Source organism: Fundulus heteroclitus, chromosome 13, assembly GCF_011125445.2.
Source record: "Fundulus heteroclitus isolate FHET01 chromosome 13, MU-UCD_Fhet_4.1, whole genome shotgun sequence".
Lineage (NCBI taxonomy): Eukaryota > Metazoa > Chordata > Actinopteri > Cyprinodontiformes > Fundulidae > Fundulus > Fundulus heteroclitus.
The window spans coordinates 29,037,506-29,058,276 of NC_046373.1; the positions used below are offsets into that span (position 1 = coordinate 29,037,506).

Consider the following 20,771-nt stretch of genomic DNA (forward strand, 5'->3'; position numbering starts at 1 on the left):
ATTATTAACTTTTATCTATAAAGCGCTTTAACACCAGTCACAGCTGACACAAAGTGCTGAACATCAAAAGCAATAAAATGACACTAAGGAATAAAATAATGAAACTTGCTATGAAAAACACAATAAAACAATGCAAAAACAGATCTAAAACAATACAAGCACAGATTAAGTAAAATCAAATCTCAGTTGGGTTGAAGGCCAGTGAGTAAACGTAAGTTTTCAAACGAGTTTTAAAAAGAAGAAGGCCCTGTCTCCTCTCAGCTTTGAGCTGGGAACCACCAGGAGCAACTGGTCAGCGGACCTAAGAGACCGATTAGGGGTATTAGTGGTGGAGAGGGCCATGTTATTTAAGACCTACAAACAAACAGAAGGATTTTAAAATGAACTGGGAGAGAATGAAGAGAAGCCAGGACCAAAGCAATATGCTCCTTTTTACGTGTTCCTGTTAAAAGAAGTGCGGCAGCATTTTGCACCAGCTGCAGATGAGCAAGTGAGGACTGGCTGACACTGAGATAAAGGGAATTACAGTAATCCCATCGCGCTGAAATAAAAGTGTGGATTACTGTTTCCTTGAAAGGATGGCTTTTATTTTTGCCATTTTTCTCATATAATCAAAAACTAGACTTCCATGTGGCCCTTATTTGACTGTTGAGTTTAAAATCATTGTCCTAAAACCATGATTTGTTACAGTGGGCCTAACATACATTGCCAGGGAGTCAAGATCAACCGGAGGGCTCTATATTTATTATATATTTATTCTTAATATATTAGGTGACAGATCGTTTGATAAAACCATGGGCCATCATTTCAAATCTGGTAAACGATTAACATCTCTGTTCAGTAGGAGACATTTGCTTTCATACACTAAAAGTTAACCAAATCCAAAGCAGGGGCGCTGTGGGTACTGAAAAAAAAAGGCATTTCTCCTAACCTTTAATTTTTACTGCATTGAAATCAAATAAAAAACAACTGTTTGCTGATGCATTTATAGTGATGAAAGGTGAAAGTTTTCAGTTTTGACAGATTTAAAGAAAAGAAGAAGGAATGATGATCTCTCAGCATTTTACCCTGCTTAGCACTAACAAATACCACCAATTCCAACGTTTCTGATACAAGCAGAAGACATCCGAACTGATTGTATTAATGCTGTACACACAAATTAATAGAGGTAGAAGATATAAGGTTTTGAGTCTTACCTAACCCTGAAACCAATTCCAGCATACAGTCACAGTTCCTACAGTAAACTTTCCATCTGTGTGGCAGCAGTGAGAACAAAGCAGGGAAACACACCAACCACGTGTAAACATGATATAAAACAACCCAGCTTTTGCGCTGAAGCCCTGATTAAAAATCATTTAACATTTGCAGTCGATTTAGCGCGTATCCAAACTGAAGAGCAACTGCAAAGTCATTTTATAAGTGCAAGTATGTTTTTAAGAAGAAAGAACAGCTTCAAGGGTAGACAAGAAAATTGTCAAGCAGAGAGCTGAGGCTAATGAAGATTTGAGACGAGGACCTTCGGCTTCTTCTTTTTTTCCTTTTTCAAACACATCTAAAAGCAACACAACACTGTATCGCCAAATGTCATCGTAACCGCTGATGTGACCTCTGACACAGTCCCGCTAATTAACGCCATCCTGCAACGAGCGGCGGCAGCAAATCCACTCCTAATGGCAGCAGTAACACCAGCTCAGGCTCAGCCAGTCACAGCAAAATGACCCCTTCCTAATTAAATGCTGCGATGCCTCAGACCAAAAAGTACACGGTAATCACATTAAAGCATATGGGTCCGCTTTCATCGGATCACCACAGAGCCATGAGTCATCATAGCGGCCAGGCCCGCGAAGCTCATCTGGCCCGCCTGTGCTTCAAACACCTCAGAGGTGTGCAGATGCGGGGAAACCAGATTACGCAGACAGCAGCATTAGAAACAGGAGTCAGGAATAAAACGGTGTGGTGATGAATTCCTGTTTTCCAGCAGCCGCTTCCAGCATATTATTGCTGCGTTGTTACAGGTGCGTGCGGGCGAGAGGTTTATAGCTCCTCTTTAGGACAACGTTTTGTCATTTATCTTTATAGCCGCGCTTCGGTCTGCAAGATTCCCTCTTATGCACCAAATTGCACGTCGCAGAACAATTTTGGAAGAGTTGTTCTGCCTCCCTCCAACAACTGCTAGCTGTGTTTCATCAGCGGGGAGAAAGCTGAGAGCGGAGAATGTGGCAAAAAAAAATATGTGCACGCGTGTGTGGGTTTAAAAGGAGGAGCTATTTTTAGCTCACGTGCGGGAGCTTAAGGGTGGAGATCCATGGAGCTCTGCACAGAGCCAGGCGAGAGAAGCGTTCTATTTTTAGACTGCGGCTGACTTGAAATAACCCTTTTGCTGCAGCTGCAGAGGCGAAAAACACTCCGTCCGTTAATGTCGGCTTCCATATGCAGAGCTCCTGCAAAAGTGGACCCTTTCGGGTGATTATTGCATAAAAAGAAAAATCTCATGCTAAGGATCCTCTTATGCACCAGCTGTCATTACGGCTCAAGTTCGACAACACCAGTGTTGTCATGGTGAGCTATTTTATCTTCTCATGCGGCGGAATCAGTGATTTCACTGTGTTCATCAGATAACACTGGATCGATAGGATCAAAACAAACGCGTGCAATGGCCACCAAGCAGCGAGGTCTGCTTTAACCAACTCTATCTGAGCAAGAGGGGATGGATTTCAGTTCCCCACTTTGAGACCTCAACTAACCCGTCCGCCGTGAGGAAACGGGGCTAAAACGCCCCCTAGGGTCCGCATCATTTTAAGGAAATGTGAGAAGAGCAGAGAAAAAGTGAATGTGAAAAGAAGTTGAACTGGAGGGGAGGGCTCAGCGGCAATAGATGCCCATCTCAGCATCCGGCCACAGTTTGAGTTTTTCTTCCATGGGTTTAGACATGTTCAGCTGGCTAAACTTACGTAACATTCGCACGACGCAGTGAGCGTTTGAGATGAGATGACTTGCTGCTGGTGCATTATGTGCTTCGCTGCCATAAAAACTATTACGCTGGGAGGGGGGGTCACCATGGCAACAGGCTTTGTTTGAAAACCTCGCGGAATCAGGCGTGCTCGACGTTGTGTGCACCGGTCCGCCAGAGCCGAACGGCGCGGCGAGTGGCCGAGAGTGCTGGGTGATCATCCGCGGTGGGGCAGAACAGTGATGAAGGTAGGACGGTAGAATGCATATGGGGGGCCCACCCCCTTCCCCAAATGAATCCCAGACAAAACACTATATACAGGCCCGTTTCAGTCCCCTGATAAATACAGCTGTGGTGGTGACTGAAGAAAGGGAGGGGACCAAAGTGGCCTCAGAGAAATCTGCTGATGGAGAAAGGTGATTTTAAAGAGAGTGCAGACATCAATTATAACTGTCATATTCTGTATATTTACGTGCAAGGAAAAATAAGGTAATTTAAAAGTATATGGCCACAATATATGCTTTTAAAAGACCAAAAAACATTTTATTGTGATAAAATAAAGTCATATACACCAAGCATCCATCCTGATAGTGTTTTGATGGTCCTTTTTGAGGCTAAATAGAACCCAGGACCAGGCACGATGAGCAGATCTAAACAGAGGTGGCGCCATCTACAGGCAGTATCATAGAACTATCATAATGTCGGTTGCTTTATTAAGAAATCACTTGTAAATAATGTGAGGGTCAGACTGAGTCTGAAATGCCTCGCAGTTAAATACACCCATCCACAAAAATTTCTGATTGACACATCTGAGCCTCGGCAGGTTGAGCATCCGCTTCGGTGAACACCAACATTCATACTGTATTCCCAGTGACATTCCAGTCTTTTCCCTCTTGGAATCATATTTTTTGCGCATTTTTCACTAGATCTTTGACCTTTCTTGATTGTTTCGCTGGGAGATGCTAATAGCTGTTAGCCGCTCCTTGTTTTATCCCCTGCTGCACATGGGCAGTGATGTACTTCCTTTTTTATTATAGATAAACAACAATAATAATATTAATTACTAACAAAATGATCAAAAACAGGTGATCCAATATGGCATCAGAAGTAAATATTCGACTTAAAAGGTCAAACTTTTTAACTCCAGCATGTCTTGAATCTGAATATGTCGTATTTCCTTTCTTTAAAGCTGCACCTGCTACTTCAGGCCGTGTATTTCCTTTAACTACCTGCAATAAATATTCCTTGCCATACTCCCCAACTGTTTCTGGATTATCTTAATATTGTTTAAATGCACTTTGGAGAGAATCTGGCAAATGCTGGCATCTATCTGGTCATCCCACTAACTGTGAAGGCCCCAAATATAAGTGCAAACAATAGACCTAAGGAATCACCCAATCTGTCAGCCTTAATGCATCAGAGAATTATTGGAGAACCATAGTGAACAAAGACTAAGCAACCGAAGAGACAACTCGGGGAGAGTGTTGTGAAGAACTGTAAGACTGTTCAAATCATTAGCTAATCAGCATTGCCGTAACTGTTAATAATCACATAATAAAATAATGTGGTGAAGTGGACTCAGTGAAGACTATTTATTTCCCATTTAATAGCAGGATGTTTAGTATTTTGCACCTCAGATAAATGTATTCATTAGACCAGAGACTGAGTGAGAAATGATGAGGTGGGAGTGATGCTAACGTTCTCGTCTTGACTTGACATCATTGACCTAAAAATAAAGATGTTATTAATGCAATTATTGGCTTTTTAGGTGAAGTACAGCAAAAATTGTAAATAATGAACCAATATAAGCATTGCAACTAGCATTTCTTACGGCACAGACTTCTCTAAAATATGATTTCTCAGTCAGATTCAAATTCTTGAATAGCAATTAATCAGCTTTGCAGGATGGGGCCTTGTCTCTAAGCATTGGCAAATCTCTGATATCAAGGTTCTGGCTTTTTAGGTCTCCTTTGTCCAACCAAGGTCGGTAGCAAGGACACAACGTTTAAGCCAGTTCCCAGACTATGGGGCGTGAAGGCATTAAGAGCTGAAACACATGATCTGCCCTGCCTTATTTTTGTTGTTCACAAGGAACAGCACAGGACCTAGAATCTGGAGACATTATAAATAAAACCTGCTAAATTAAGATAATCCTTAGAGCAATGGCTTCACTGCATTGAGCTAATGTTGCTATGAATGTTTTTGGAGAAATATTATCAATAAACTCCTGAAAGAGTATAAAACTTAATGTAACTAGTTTGTCTAAGGGATAGGTGTCTAGATATTTCCCATATGTTCAGCTTGTCTAGTTCAGGTCTCTGTATTTTATTGATGATGAGGTTCAGGCTTAGCTAAAAGTAACGTACCATCTGTGGGAGTGGTGGTTAGGGAGCCGGGTGTTTGTATGTGGAGAGACCGCAAAGGTCGCTGGTTTGAAACTCTGTCACTCTGGCTCCCTTGACCATAGATTGATCCCCATCTGCCACTCAGTGTGGCGGCACATTGCCTGAGACAAATTTCCTCGCTCTGGGACTATAAGGTAAATATTTAGGTATTTCCAGAGAGAGAACATGCTGAAAACATTTCATTCTTCAAAGGGGGACACAACACAACACAGTTTGAGAGTTGCCCATTTAGGCAATGGAGTAGGAAATAAAGTGCATAAATTCATATTTTTTTCCAAACCTTGTTTTCCTTTCCCATCCTTATAAAGATGCAAAAAAGAACAGAAACCAAACTTCTTCTTTTTTTTTACAGATTATGTAAACTAATATATTAGTTTGGCAACACTAAGAATAATGATTCCCTTTCTGCATTTAATAAAAGCAATTAGATCATGCTCTACATTGTTATTTTAAATATTTGACCAAATACAGTGTTGTTGTAAAGCTGCTGTATTTTTATTGAAGGTTAATGTGAAAATGCTTGACCTAACATGTCATCATTTCAAGCATTATATACAGTTTTTTTTTTTCACGCTCACTAATAATTTTCTGTTGGAGTTTTTAAAGGTTATTTTGTCTGGGGAAAAAAGCTACAAAGTAAAAAGCACCTGCCTGAAAATGCTGGCTCCATCATTTTTTGCCAGGGGTTGCAAACCGTTGCAGTCAAGCATTTTGCTTGCAGTCTGAAGGATTACTTATGTAAGTCATTGTCACTCTCCGTAATGCCTCTGGTTTCAATGAGAAATGCCTGCACCGGCAGCACAAGAGAGCAGGAAGGAGTGTACGCTGTGGTTCTGGAGTGGTCCCTAGTATTGTCATGGGGTGGCCTTTTTAATGAGTGTGACAGCCTGTAGAAGAGCTCCTTTCCTGAGTCGTGCTGTGCAAGAAAAAAAGGGCAAAAAAAATAAATAAATACAAATAAACCCGCACCTGGCTGCAGTTGTTTTTGCTCACAGTGAAATGTCCTGAAGGATAGCTGGTGACTACCAGGAGGAGCCACTTAATTACTCCCCATGCGCATAAAGTCAGCCAATGAAAATGCTGAATTCTGGCATTTAGAATAACTAAACAGAGAAGTGAGAGACTGTAAGCCTCTCCGTTTTAAAAAAAATTATTATTATTGATGGCTGCACTGTGATAGAACAATCACGCAATATAATTTGCTTTAGGGTCATTATTCTGGACGTTATTGTTTGGTTCCAATTTCCCTTTTCCTTCTTTCTCTTCTCGCTCTCTTCTGTTGCTTTGGATTTTCATGGGGATTTTGTTTGAAGTTCATTCATTGGGTCAGCGTTTGTCTCGAGTTCGCTGCCACTCGGTAGCTCTACGCGCTTAGGTCACTTAACTGTGGCTAAGGGTTAGCTCATCGCCTGAGTGGTCGCCATCTTGAGTTTTAGCTTAGCAGCTTGAAGCTCTCTGTAGCTAATGGGAGCTACTAGCATCAGGCCTGTGTTTTGAAGCACCATCACATCACTCCAAGCATTGGCCAGATCCATTTCAATGCTGTTTACATAATTTGCTACTGCCTTGATGGTATTTATTCAATGCTTAATTAAGTGACGCTTATTTAAGTAGGAAATGACCAAATACTACTATATCCAAGTTTCATGACTTTGCCGTTTTGCTTTGTTGTTTTAATTTTCTTCCTTTATGTTGTGTTGTTTTGATTCAGTAGTGTGTTCAAGTAGTGTTGGTATTAAAACAGAATAATTGCTGTAACAGGGAATTATTGGTTTAATATATTTTTTTATATTTTAATCGTGGTTGTATGCAGTTTTTATAACAGTGATCCAATTGTCTCTAAGGGTTTATGAATCGCAACACGAACACATGAGACATTTTTCCTTTGCTTGTAGTTAATGATTAGTAATTCCTATTGCAATTATAATTTAAGGTAATCGACGTTTACTGGTGGCAAGTCTAATTCAGTCTTACAACTGGCTAGACATCCACATTTCATGGTAAATAAGGTTAATAATTGTTAATTAATAAACCCAATTGCTAGTTAGAATCATTAAAGGCTGGTAGCCCTTAATCAGAACCATTTGGAAACATTTTTCTCTGTTGCTTTCTTCTGATTAAAATAACACATTATCAATTATTATATCCAATTATAATCATTAATAATATTCATAATCAAGTAGGTTAAATTGCACAACATGGGCATCTACTGCGGTGAGGCAGGCTGAATATTACATTGACAGGCTAACGTGTGAACTCATGACACTTGAATCAAACTTACAAGCAATCATTTGTGAGATCAATATTGGCCACACAAATTTAAGGATTTTTAAGTGCGTATTATAGATGCACTATATGTTAAACCTTTTCTTTGTACACCAAAGAAACAGTAATTGATGTGGTTGGTGTTGTCTGATTATTATGCTGAGCAGAACTGTATTTTATAACTTCCTGCTTATTAAAGTTATGATGGACCTTTCTCCATTTATTTATCTCTCTGCAATCTGTTCCACATGAGCGGGTGCTCTCCAGCAGCTTTAATTTGTTAGTGAGCAAGTAAAAAAAAAAAAAAAAACAGAGGCTGATACAAAATGTGATCAAACTTCACCTACTTATGTAAACCAATTTTTAAACTACTTTAATCTGGTGAAATAAAGGTTACCAAATTTAGGACTGGAAATCATAAAGGAAGCAGAAACAGCAGTTCCACCAATTAAATCAGGCTCGTTAAACCCTGCGAAGACACTTCATTACATCGAACAATATAAGGAATATGCTTGGGCTTCAACATCATAAACCTGCCTGTCACTTATTAGGTAGAAAATAATAATTTTAGGAGAGTGACTTTATAAGAAGGATTTTAAAATACTTTCTATCTGAAATTGAAAAAAAAAAAAACTGAGGCAGTTAAGAACCCACAGTGAAACATATGTCAGGATCACAGAACATATGTCATCATTTTTCAAAGCAAGAAAGCCTAAAAATTATGAAACAGCTTGAAACATGCACAAATCACAGCTTTTCTATTGCTTTTCAAAGCCGGTAAGTAATATCAAAAAATACCTTTTGACAAAAAAAGACCCTTTGGAGCCAGAGGCACTGCCATATGTGGATGTTAATAATGTGTGTGTAGTAGCAATAGGCAAATGTTATACAACTAAAAAAAATGTTTTCATTACAAAATAAGACCTTTCTACTGCAAAAGGATGGTGTAAGCACTTTTACTTTTCCACAACCCTAAGCAGGAAAAGTCAGAGAGAGATTCATGAGAGTATATAGGTAAAGAAGATTTCTTCTAATCAAAACAGTCTCTGGATAAAACATGTTTTTCACAGAGATAATGAAAAAGATTAAGACAACAACCCAAAGCTGCGGGATAAGTACAACTCATTTGATTTAGAGAATTTACTAACAACAATTTCCTCTTGAGTTCTATGAATTTATGTCAGTGTTTATACATGCATATTTGAGGTCATCACTCTTTGCTATCTTTCCTATTACTCCTTTTATTTTATTTTTTTTTACGTATTGCTTGACTTCTGAGGGGAAAATAAACACATTTGTAAGCTTCAAGCCAAAACAAACTGTAAAGGAATACTAGTAAGATAAAGATATATCGTATTTAAGAAAGAAAACTATTCCAATGACAGTAATTATTACCTTTAATCTCATCCTTTGCAGGATGTTACTGTAACAGAAAATATAGGGAAACATTGTCCACTCTGTCGTGCTCTGCTCTATGGTAAGATGGAAGAAAGCAGCTTGGACACTGTGGTTGTGTCGCAGCAGTCTTTAGGAACACCGTCCCTTCTCCTGAACATCAAAGTGACCATTTGCGCTGTCAGGTGCCATTAAGGGACATCACGAGGAGGATAAAGACCGTGTAAAAATAGGAGAAGATGAAAGAGGTACTCTGTCACTCGCTAGCATGCAGCTTTTACAGCAATGGAGTAAAAAACTTGACAAACTAAACTTACTTCTGAAGGACATGAGAGATGAACATATTCACTAAATGTTGTGATCTGTCTCCTCTAAACGATGTAAATCTGAGGCAGGTTAAGCAAACTCATTGTGTTGGGCAGACTTAAAACACACGTTTTATCCCATCCAAACAGGGAAGCTTTACATTTTATATTCTGCTTGTGCAGCCATGAAAAAAAACTTAGCAAAGACAATTAAAAAAATATTTGTTGTAAGCGGAAAGTGGGAATGACTGACAGAGTCATTTCTGCATCTGTCATATTGAAACCTTAGTTTCACCAGTCCTGGATGAAGACCCCAAAAAACATGTTGCGCTCGACATCTCATTTATCATAGAAGGGAACAAAATGGGAAACGACAGGGCCGTTTGATGTTGACAGGGGAACGGCTGAAGAGACGTGCACCACGTGGCTCCGCAGACGGGTGATGTTTGAGCCTGCGCTTGTTTTTCTGTGCAGTATCCGAGAATAGTCTGAATTGGGTGTTTGCACTGAGTGGGTGTCAGCTTGTGGATACTGAGACTGGATGACTGTGTGAACTCTGACAGGGTCTGCAGACAGGGACCATTGTCACTGGTCCTGTTAATAACTTGCATGGACAGGGACGGGAGCAGATTTCGTCTCTGCTTTTTGCCGACATCATGGTTCTGCTGGCCTCCCCATGCCTGGACCTGCTGCATACACCGTGGCCATTTGCGGCAGATTGCAAAGATCTGCTCTTTCACGTTTGAGGCCATGATTCCTGAACGGAAAAGGAGGCTTGCTCTTACCAGGTGTAGGAAGTAACGAGGGGGGGATGGACAGACGGATCGGTGCGTCAGCCACAGTGATGCATGCAATGCACCAATCTGATGTGGTGAAGAGAAAGCTGGGCCAAGAGGCTCAGCTCTCGATTAACCAATCGGTTAAGCTTCTACCCTCACCTATGGCCATGACAAAAGAACGAGATCCTGGTTCTAAGTGGCTGAAATTAGTTTTCTTTACAGGGTGGCTGGGCACTTCCTGAAAGATAGGGTGAGGAGCCTGGCTATCTGGGAGGGACTCGGAGTAGAGCTGCTGCTCCTCCACACCGAGAGGAGCCAGCGAAGGTGGCTCAGACATTTGTTCCGAATGCCCCCTAGACGGAGGGAGGAGGATCGGCTCTGGATATGCTGAGAGAGACTGTCTCTCAGGTGGGAATGTCTCAGGAGGAGCTGCAGATATCCATAGCTCAGGTCTTAGAATGTTATGACAACATAAATGTGTTATGGAAAAGTGGCAAGAAAACACAGCACCCCATAGTGAAACATAGGCGTGGCTCCATCATGCTGTGGTGATGATTCTATTGAGCAAGGATAGAACTGCATCCTGGGAAACCTGCAGCAAAAGACTTGACCCTGGCGTGGAGGTTCACCTCCCAACAGGACAAAAACCGTAACCATGCAGCCGGAGGTAGGAAGGAGTGGTTTATATCAAAGCATATTAAATATAAATGCAAGTATATACCACACTGTGTTTGTCTACACAAAACACCATAAAACTCTGTCAGCATGATCCAATATGAAAATGTTCAAACTGTATTTATGCTTTTGCAAGACACTGCACAAAGTGAAATATATAAACATTATGAGCTGAGTTTATGTCGTAACAATAAATCTATGAGTGCTGTGAATATCTGCTGTTCTGGTAAATGCCAGGAAAGCTGAAGAAGCTTTGAAATTCAGGCAGTCACACAGTAGTGAGAGACTAACTCAGCCTCACTATGAAAACATGAGGCATCATGTAATTTTCTGTGGAAATGGGTTAAATGAGCCAAGGAAAATAGTCCCTAACCAAACAAATAAGTATAAAAACTTGTGCAAGCAGTATCCGCTCTTTAGAAAGTTTCATGTGAAAGTGTGCTCACCAGAAAAGGAAAAAGCACTTAACATTTTGTGTTCAGTCTCACCCCATTTAAGCATTTAAAACACTTTAAAGGACAAGCCACCCATTTTATGCAAAGTGCTATTTGAACATTTTGTTGTGTAAATTGCTCCCAACCAATTATTATTTCTTCTCAGGAACTAGCCTCTTGTGGGTTCTATTTATGTTCTAGAAAAGGTCTGTTCATTTCCACTGTATAGACATGGAAAAATAAAAGAGCCATAAGAGCATGTTAGTACTTTTAATATTCCCCTTAACCTTTTTGGGATTTATTCTTAACATTTATATCAACCTTTTCTTCCTCAGTCATTTTAATATTAAGCAAATTCTGGTTTTACAGCTCAGCTGCAACTCACCACCGTTTCTTTTTCACACTTTAGCAGACTTCATTTTCCTAATCAATCCTGCACCTTAGTCCTCAGTGAAAATCCAAAAGAACACGGACTGAAATCATTTTTTAGCCTCTTGCGTAAAAAATAAAATAGAGAGAGAGAATCCCACAGAGTCCAATTTCTTAGTGCCTTGGGACAAAATGTGCCCACAGAGCTCCTCTGTCTCTATTTCAGACACCGTCGCAAAAGTCCACAATGTGGGGTTCTGCAATCCAAACATCACTTTACCACTGAGAAGTTTAAGGATCAAATATCAAGGTACAGTGGAGCCAAAAAAAAAAACTAGAAAACATAAAACAAATCACAGAGTGTGTTTCACCTGCTTTTCAAAAAAAATAAATGATTTTAAAACACACTTTCAGCCACAAAGAGAGCACTTTCGGGCCAAACCTCTGAAACTGAAATGATTTGCCATATAATGGATGATAACATAGAATATTTAACAGCGAAGCATAACAGAAGGGTACTTAAACAGAAATTGTACAGTTTCCTTTCCAAAAAGACCTTTCTAACAGGAATAGCTAAAAATAAAATGGGGCTGCTTATTGGACGAAAAAGGGCAGAATGAGCTAGCTTAGGCCCCGTCCACACAAAGACAAGCATGGTATATTTTCTTTAATGTTTAAGAAAAATTGCATGTCCACACGAGAGGATGCAGAAGCACTAAAAATGTTGTAGTAGGTATGCCAGGCCCATTGGTGACACTGAGACAGAAACATGCATCGGGCATAAAAAGTAAACGCAGCACCATGGTGGGAGTGAGACACAAGTTCAACATGATCTTTATGTGGGTTGGCAGGGGGACATGTTAGAAAGGAAGAGTCCGAGCACGATCCTAACAGCCGTAACAATATCTGCCTTAATATGAACACAACACCAGATGGTTTGTTATTATCTGAGAGAGCGAGGCACATCTGGGTTACAGAGAGGCGGAGCTATGATGTCATCATTTCAGAAAAGATGCAGCTAGCAGGCACACACGGAAAGAGGAAAGCGGCATTTTGAAATGTAGCCCCGTGACCCGGCTTCAAAATTATCGTTTACGGTCTCCCAAAACACCAGATCTGTGTGAATGCCCGGCCTAAAAGAAAAAACTACTTTTCCAGATACACCTAATCTCGTTTCCGTGTGGATAAGGCCTTTCTTTCCCCTAAGATAATCTGTTAAAGAACCACTGAACAGCTCTAACGCTGCCGTGAGGCAGACGGCCTACCCTCCTGAATCTAGCTCCTGTTATATATAAAAGAGAGTTCTTCCTTCCCACTATCGCCTTGTGCTTGCTTATGATAAGAGACCTCCAGACAATTAAGAACAGATACAATCTTACAGATGAGCAGACAAGATATTACTAATGTTCTGTATGATCCTGGCTTGGATGTGAGCATGACTGTTGGAACTTAAGTTAACTGGACTAAATGTAATCAGACCTGATAGTTTTCATCCAAATTGCTCTCTGGTTACTTTTTGCTGTGTTTTGACTTTAATAAGTGAACCAAATTTAACAAAACGTATCTTTAAAAAGAAAAACACTACCTGTTTGGTAAAAGAAAATTAAATTAGTTTTCATAAGAGATGTTAGACATACTTATAATCCTAAATCTGAAAGGACCAGAGCAGAGGTGCAACAAATACATGGTACTCATATTTACTTCAGCTTTTGATGGCACTTGAGTCCAGCAGTTTGACATGTTTCACAGGGAAAACAGTGGGTGGTAATTGGAAACGCAGCATGAGACCGTAGAGTCAAAGTCTGTTCTCAAACCTCAGTGGAAATTGTGTGACATAAAAACAAAAATAAAAATAACCCAATATGACTGTTCATTTTGTCATGAATTCCATAGAGTAAATTTTAAATTTACATACTAAAGAACGTTGACAGAGAACAAAAAAAGCCCATAAAATTCGGACACACTCTAAACTCCGATGGATGGAGCAGTAAATCCATGGAGAGGGCGATAACACGCTCAACAAACCAAAGCCTGTATCGCTCCAAAAATCCATTCTCAGTTTAGGAGCAACTCTACCGCACCACTGATGGAAGTGAAACTGCAATTCCCCTTTGAAGGGAGTAGAACGCACATCAGGTTCTTTGAAACAGTGATAGTAGATAATAAAGAAAAATGTCTACGCCTACACAATAAATTACAGCTATGTGATGTTAGAAAACCATGCAATGGGGAGATTTTTTAAATATCAGAGACAATGAATTGAGTTTGAGAGCGGGGCGAATAAACTCCTTTTTCCTCCCTAGGGAACAAAGAATACAGCAGAGTTGCCTCTTGAGGACTGCTGGTCAGAAGCCTGAAAGAATGCTACTTACACTTTTTGTCTTGCTAACAATCACATTCACTTGTTTAATGTTTAATCACATTTTTTCACTGACAAAAATCACAGGCAATCATGATGTGCAAAGTAATAGAGAAGGTTGAATTTTTTTTCTTCCCTAAAAGCAAAAGCATATGTTTTTAGTTTAGGGAGCCAGATTCCTTGGTATCTTTGTCAGATAGTGTAGTGCTCTTGCTCATAACCTGGCACTAATAGTACAAGAAAAAAAAAAAAGATTGCCAAAGTGTGCTCTACTCCCAATTGCAAGTATGTTTGTGTGCTTCCATTGAATACATCCTGTGCTTCGTCCTTTATCGTCCTCTGTAGAGATAAAATCTGTGCTCTCAGGTGTGTTTTTCTTTGGTTTAATCTGGAATAAACTGGTGGCCTGGTATCAGTTCAAACCAATAGGACATTTCTCAAATGACATCAAATTGCTAAATTTAGAACATCCCAGAGCGCATGCACCACAGCCATATTAGAGTCGTACATAAAAAGAGCGTTGAAGCTTGAATAGTTTACTTTTCAGTCAAATAGTGAACAGATCTGTCCTGAATATCACCTTAACAGACATGGCAACAACAAAACATTGCTGCTGCGCTGGTATCTGCTGGAGGGACTCTTGATATGATGATCCTGACTTTTATGGAGTTTTTTCCCCATGGATTTTCCAAAACTCTGAAGGATTGGTGAGAAATGTCAATGTTGGACACGAGCTTGTAACCGGGAGGACTTTACTGAGGAATCTGACTAAAGACACCTAAGTGTGCTCTCTACATTTCCTCTGTGGTAAGGAGCCATTACTTGAATGTCCAGGCCTAATACCAGCGACTGCAACGTCTGTGCAGGTAGACTATGTTCATTCTGCTTTATCTTAGCGGGATGTAAACATCGTCATACGATTCAACAGGGGTGTTCATGTAAGCTTCAGTATTGCCTAGTCCATTTATTATAAGCGACTCTGGGTTTGTTTTTAAAGTCACTTTTAACTTTCATGAGTGGGTGGTTGCAATTTCTTGGGCTTGTTTTGGAACGTGAACTCGCTTTTTGAAGCTTGGCTTATTTTCTGGCAGAACTCCTTCTCTGGTTATTGTGCCGCGCAACAATAGCTGTTAAAATGAAGCTCCTGGGACGCCGTCATCTTCCAAAATGATTGGCATTGCAGTTGTTGCCATTCTAGTTTGCAGTCAACTTGTCCGACTATTCGGGGAAATCATACAGATGTCTTACGTTTTATTTGCTCTCTTTTGCGTTCAATGGAAGAGACCGTGAAACCAAAGACAAAGAAACCCACAACTTCCCTTTAATGCACTGTCTGCCATTGAAAGATGTCATTTCTAGCGGAGGAGCAGAACATACTTGTAAACAACCAAGACTTTTTTCAAAGTGGGACCATTATAACAATATAGTGTAATAAGAACTCCTGCTCTCAGTTTCAAAATATACGCTCTTAGATATTAAAAGAAAAAAAATCTCCACATAAAGGAGTTCCTCCACTGACTTTTCAGTCAACACAGTTGTAAAACAACAGTTCGCATGCTAAACACGGCTGACTGCAGGCTCTATCGGAGCAGAAATCTGGACTAATTTACCAGCTTATGTCAGCTTCTTATACTTGTTTGATTCTATAAAGCGCAAATCGGCAATAAGGTATAAAACCATGCACAATGAGTACTGAAAAATCACACCTAGAGATGCGTGTTTTTAAGTCTATATGTCAAAATTGAAACAATGACCATGTTTTAGAGTAGATTACTATAACTATAAATATTAATGTTTATTGGTGTTAATGTTATTTATAACTGCTGCTTCTGAATGCAATTAAAGTCATCACTATTATGAGAACACATTTTTCTTAAAATGTTTGTGTATATCGAGTTAATCATTTTGGTCCATGCCTCCCTGAAATATAATAGATTACAACTTTGCAATAAATACAGTTGATTGCTAAATCAATATTGCACGCAATAAGTTTAGGAAGGCAATATATTTGTGGGGTACTGTGCGGCCCTACAATAGATCACACAGCTGGTCCATCACTATTATGCAAACGGTTATATTTTCAAGCCATGACAATTTGGCACATGCATTTATGTGAATTCATACAGGCTGACAAGCTTTTAAATTACCTGTAGCAGAATTATAACTGAGTAAAATCTCAGTAATAAACTCATAAAAGCGTTAAACAGAATGAAGATCAATTTTGAATGCAATTTGTTCAAGACTTATTAACGCAACCTGTTTCAGACAATGGCTGTAATAAATTGCTGGCAAGCTTGTTGATCTCACAACGACAACTAATTTCTGCACAGGATGGGTTATTTTAAGGGGGCTGAGTGATGAGCTGCTTGGCTCAGTCTGAAAGGATGCCTTTCCACCCCCTAATTCCCTACAAATAATGCCCACCCACCCACCCTGTGGAGAAATGCCTGTGAGTCACCATCGGTGCACCTCCGCTCGTGGCCGAGGATGCGTCGTAGAGGCAGTGCTGACTGGAATCAGAATTTGCCATTTCCAGTGGAGTGATGAGTTGAGCGACAGGGAGGGGTGGAGGGGATTTAGAGAAACAATAAGAGACTGAGATGCTGTATCAGCACATGTGCAGGCATGTCTCTAACGCATGGTAGGGGAAACATGAGGGGGAAATGACTACGTGTAATTAATTACTAATGAATAACTAGTTCTGAATTTTCCCAAACAGCCGTTCTCAGTGGTGCATCTCCAGCAGGAAGGAGCTCCACTAAGAGTGAAAAACAAGCAGCTGCTATCAGAACCAAACAGCAGAACCATGACAGCGTGAACGGGCTCAGATTTATTTTGCTGATCTTCTACATTCTGAAATTAAAGTGTTTTGAGACTCTGTGTCTCTCAAGACCCGATTCCCTGAAAGACCCAGTCTGACACCGTCAGGCTTTCTAGGACTGCGGATTTCTAAGGAGCCGTTTCTGCACTCTTGAACCGTGCCTTAGCTGCTTGCAGTAAAAAACGTGACGAAGAAAAGCTTCTCCACGGCATGATGCTGCCACCACCGAGCTTCACAGCGAGGCATGCTGTGTTCAGTGATGTGCAACGGCAGTTTCCACTGCACACTGGAAACAGGAGACTGTGACCAGATAGAGCTGGGAGCAAACTGTACACTTTAGTTATGGCTTTCCTTCCACTGTGTTTATTTTATTTTTTTCACGGTACAAATATCATAAGGGCAGATTTTCTTTTATTTTCATCTATGACTCAAGGTTGTCCTGCCAACCGAGTTTTCAAGTCATTAAATATTTTTTAAATTAGTGGTCTTAATGTGGCAAAAAAAAGTAAGAATCTGATACAATGCAGCTATTGTTTCATCCATGCAACGCATCAATGAAATATATGAAAAGAAACTTTACCATTGAATCAATGCAAAGCAAATAACTTATTAAAGGATTACAAAAAAAAAAAGGTCAGACTGTATGAAATTGGCAAAAGATGTAAAACTGGTAGGTGATGATATTCCGTTTTGGATAAAGGAGCAAACTAGTTGCTCCGTTAACATCAAGCCAAGGTCAGACAGAGTGAGACTTCAGCTTGAATTGCCAGGAAAATTAGTCAGGAAACCTAAAAAGCACTTCAGCTGGAATTCAGTCTTTACTGGAAGAAAGTGTAGCAAGAGGTAAAGATCTGCAGTAAGGAGGCACTCGAACCAAAATGAACTCCACGGCCAGATAGCCGGAAGGCAGTCTATAAAAGATCCCAGCAATTGCCCCTAAAACATAACACCCACTGGTACAGAGAAAACATCAAATGACGGTATTACAACTGAAGAGAACTGAAGTGAGTTTTTTGTTCAATCACTATAGAAAATATAAGGGCAGCCCACAAGTGTAACCTGTGTAAATGGATCCAAAGGTATATTGGAGGTCAAGAAGCAATCATCCGACTGCAACTTCTCTTTGGGAAGCAACAGGACTTTTCAACATGGCAATGATGACCAGAAAAAGGTGAACAGCAACAGAAAAAGAGAAATCCAGTTTTCTGAGCTCTGGAACACTGTATCACTTCAGAAAGATGCTTTGCCCAAGGATTTATCAGCCATGGAGGCATTTCGTCCATGCGCTGTAAACGCAGAGCTACGTTTTTTTTAATGGCTGCACTAATTTCTGCTGCTTTTGCATAAATTAAAACCAGTTTAAAATAAAGCAAAAACTCAGAAACCCTTTATAAAGGGAAAACGGCTCCATTCAATCTGTAAACTGGAACCTTGTTTCACCACATGTTTCCTCGTCAGTGTACACGCGCTACATGTTGGACACTCATCGGCCACTTTATTAGGCACAGCCTTCAGAATTCTCAGAGCGACAGATTTAACAAAGATTCAGAAAGATTTCAAAGAATTGGGTCCATTTTGCCATGATAGCACCAAGCAGCTGCTGCTGGTGAGTTAGCTGTACGTCCATATTGCAAATCGCTGGAGCACAGCGATGCCATCGTCATGCCACTTACATTTCCCATTCTTCTTCTACCTGATGCCCAGCTTCAACCTCAGCGAGTCAACCTTCTACACGTCTTAGTGCCTAATTACAGTGATCCGCTGAGCCACTACTTGTGTCAACATGCAGATGAACAAGTGTGCCTAATAAAGTGACCGGAGAGTGCATTGTGACTTTTTTTTAGTCCAGGGAGCCATTTATTTTAGGGAGAAAGCGCTACAGGCACCTTTTAAACTTTTAAATGTCATCATGTTTTTCACCAAAAATCCTGATCGAAGTCATTTAACATTTGGCATCTGACGAGTTACACTTTGATATTTAGAGATCGCTGCTGGAATAGATTGAAAGTGACAAGTACTCACTGGTGATCAGAACTAATGCGTGTATTAATGGAGAGAGCTGACTGCTAATGAGCCGTCTGATTTGCCCCTGACCGACTTACTGAGCATGGGAGCACTGTGGGTGTTTTTAATTTTGTTTTATTTGCTGTATGCACAGTGAAATCAGCTAATACCTGGAGCGAATCACAAGATCTTGCATCTGGATTGAACTTGCTCAGTCGAGATTCTGATCTTATGAAATACCCAGCAAGCCCATTGGGACGAGCAAATCTTTTAAAGCAGGAAGTGAATTTGAACATATCCACAGAATGTCTCTTCTTTATACTAGTACAATGAGGCAAACATGCAGATTTCACTGTGGGATGGACCAGGAGTTCAACCTTTCAGGGTTTTACACAAAACCTCCGCCTGCGGACGTGCAGACTTTTAACTCACCTCTGACACTCGCTGGGATGAAGCACCAGGTCCTTGCTGTTCTTGGCGCTGACGGTGAGCTCGTGCTCAGTCGGGTTGAAGATGTCCAGCAGAAGATGGCACTGCCGGGTGCTGCGGACACAGAGAGACACACTCAGAGCAGATAAACACCGGTGCCGGGCCTCCAGCTGAGACCACGCATCAAACCAGACCAAACTATGAGCATGAATCAGACGGGAACGCAAACTAAACACATATCAGCGTTCCTCCCCAGACGCGACACGTCCCGCTTACATAAACCGTGGACGGTGTTTGTGCATCTGGTTATAATTGCTTTCTAAAAATAAACAGCGGCGCGCACGCAGCGAGCCCGTGAGATCAAGAGAAGACGGAGCGTAAAGTACTCTCAGTCCTTGTCAGAACATCAAAGGTGGCCGTGCTTTCATTAAATCTGAAGACCTATGTGGAGCAGGTCATCTGCGCATCATCCCGGGCCTGCTTTTCTCATGCAGATCATAAGAGGGACCAATTTGGGATTCAGATCAACGTGTTGGGTTTTCACAGAGTTAATTTTATCCGCAAAGTAGGTGTCGCCCTGCCGGCAGTAATGACGGATAAAAGGCCTGCATGTCTGAAAACACAAACCAGGTAACAGAGCACCGGGTGCCGCCAGTGCACCTTTAAAATGGGAATGTTATGCAGCGTGACAGATTTTGCTTGTAGAAAAACTGCAGTGTCTGTTGAAACGGCATCAACGCTCACCACCCTGATGGGCAACCTCTGCCTTAAATACCATAAACAGAAGTCAGGAAGATAAACTAGAGTGGGGTGAGGTCATCTCGAGGAAAAACATGCATCGACAAGTTTTAACCACAAAAGAAATGCAAATCAATTGGTGTTGTGTGTTTAGATTTTTAGAGTGAAGTGGCACGAACAAAAGAACAGGTATAGGTGGACGCAGAGAGACGTTCTCAAAGATGCTACAGCAAAACTGCTACAACTTCCATCATAATGATCCTTAAGTTTAAAGATCCTTTAAAGAGAAAGTGGCTGAACGAAAAGCCGGTTACGTTTTGTCTTCTACTTGCAGGATAAACAAATTGGGCCATTTGGAAATGGTGAGGAAGCCTGTACAGTTAGAACTTTGTGTGGATCTGACTGTATGCACTGCCGGGGACATTATAACAGCATACAGACAAAACAACTGATCAGATCGTGATGAGAAGAAAAATTACAATAAGGACATTTGTCTAAGGAACACAGCATGGGGCAGATCTGCTGTTTGCCCCATTTCCATAACTTATCTCTCAGGAAACACACGCACACAAAATCGCATTCATTCCCAGACGAGAAATCCCTTCATTTGTTCTTCTCTTCTTCTGTTGGAAGTAAAAAGTGAACAAACCACCGTGTTATCGCCCCCTGTGAGTCTAGAGTGAAAACTGTGTCTGAGTGACAGACAATGGTTGAAAAAGGAAAAAGCTGGCATGTTCCAGTGAGAGTTATGCTCGGGCTTTACAGGAGCACAACCAATCAGCATTTTGATGCAACGCTGATTAAGAAAAGACAATGGGCAACCTACAGCTCATCATGCCACCA

General features: G+C 40.7%; 1 protein-coding gene across 4 annotated transcripts in view; it reads right to left on the reverse strand.

Annotated features, from left to right (window-relative positions):
- The window catches only part of trappc9 (trafficking protein particle complex 9), a 270,154-nt gene that overhangs the window by 111,462 nt on the left and 137,921 nt on the right, over positions 1-20,771 (reverse strand). For all 4 annotated transcript variants that reach the window (XM_021322125.2, XM_021322124.2, XM_036145568.1 and 1 more), the window contains one exon: positions 19,194-19,304. In XM_021322125.2, the coding sequence (XP_021177800.2) occupies positions 19,194-19,304 (111 nt within the window). The remainder of the gene's footprint in view (positions 1-19,193; positions 19,305-20,771) is intronic.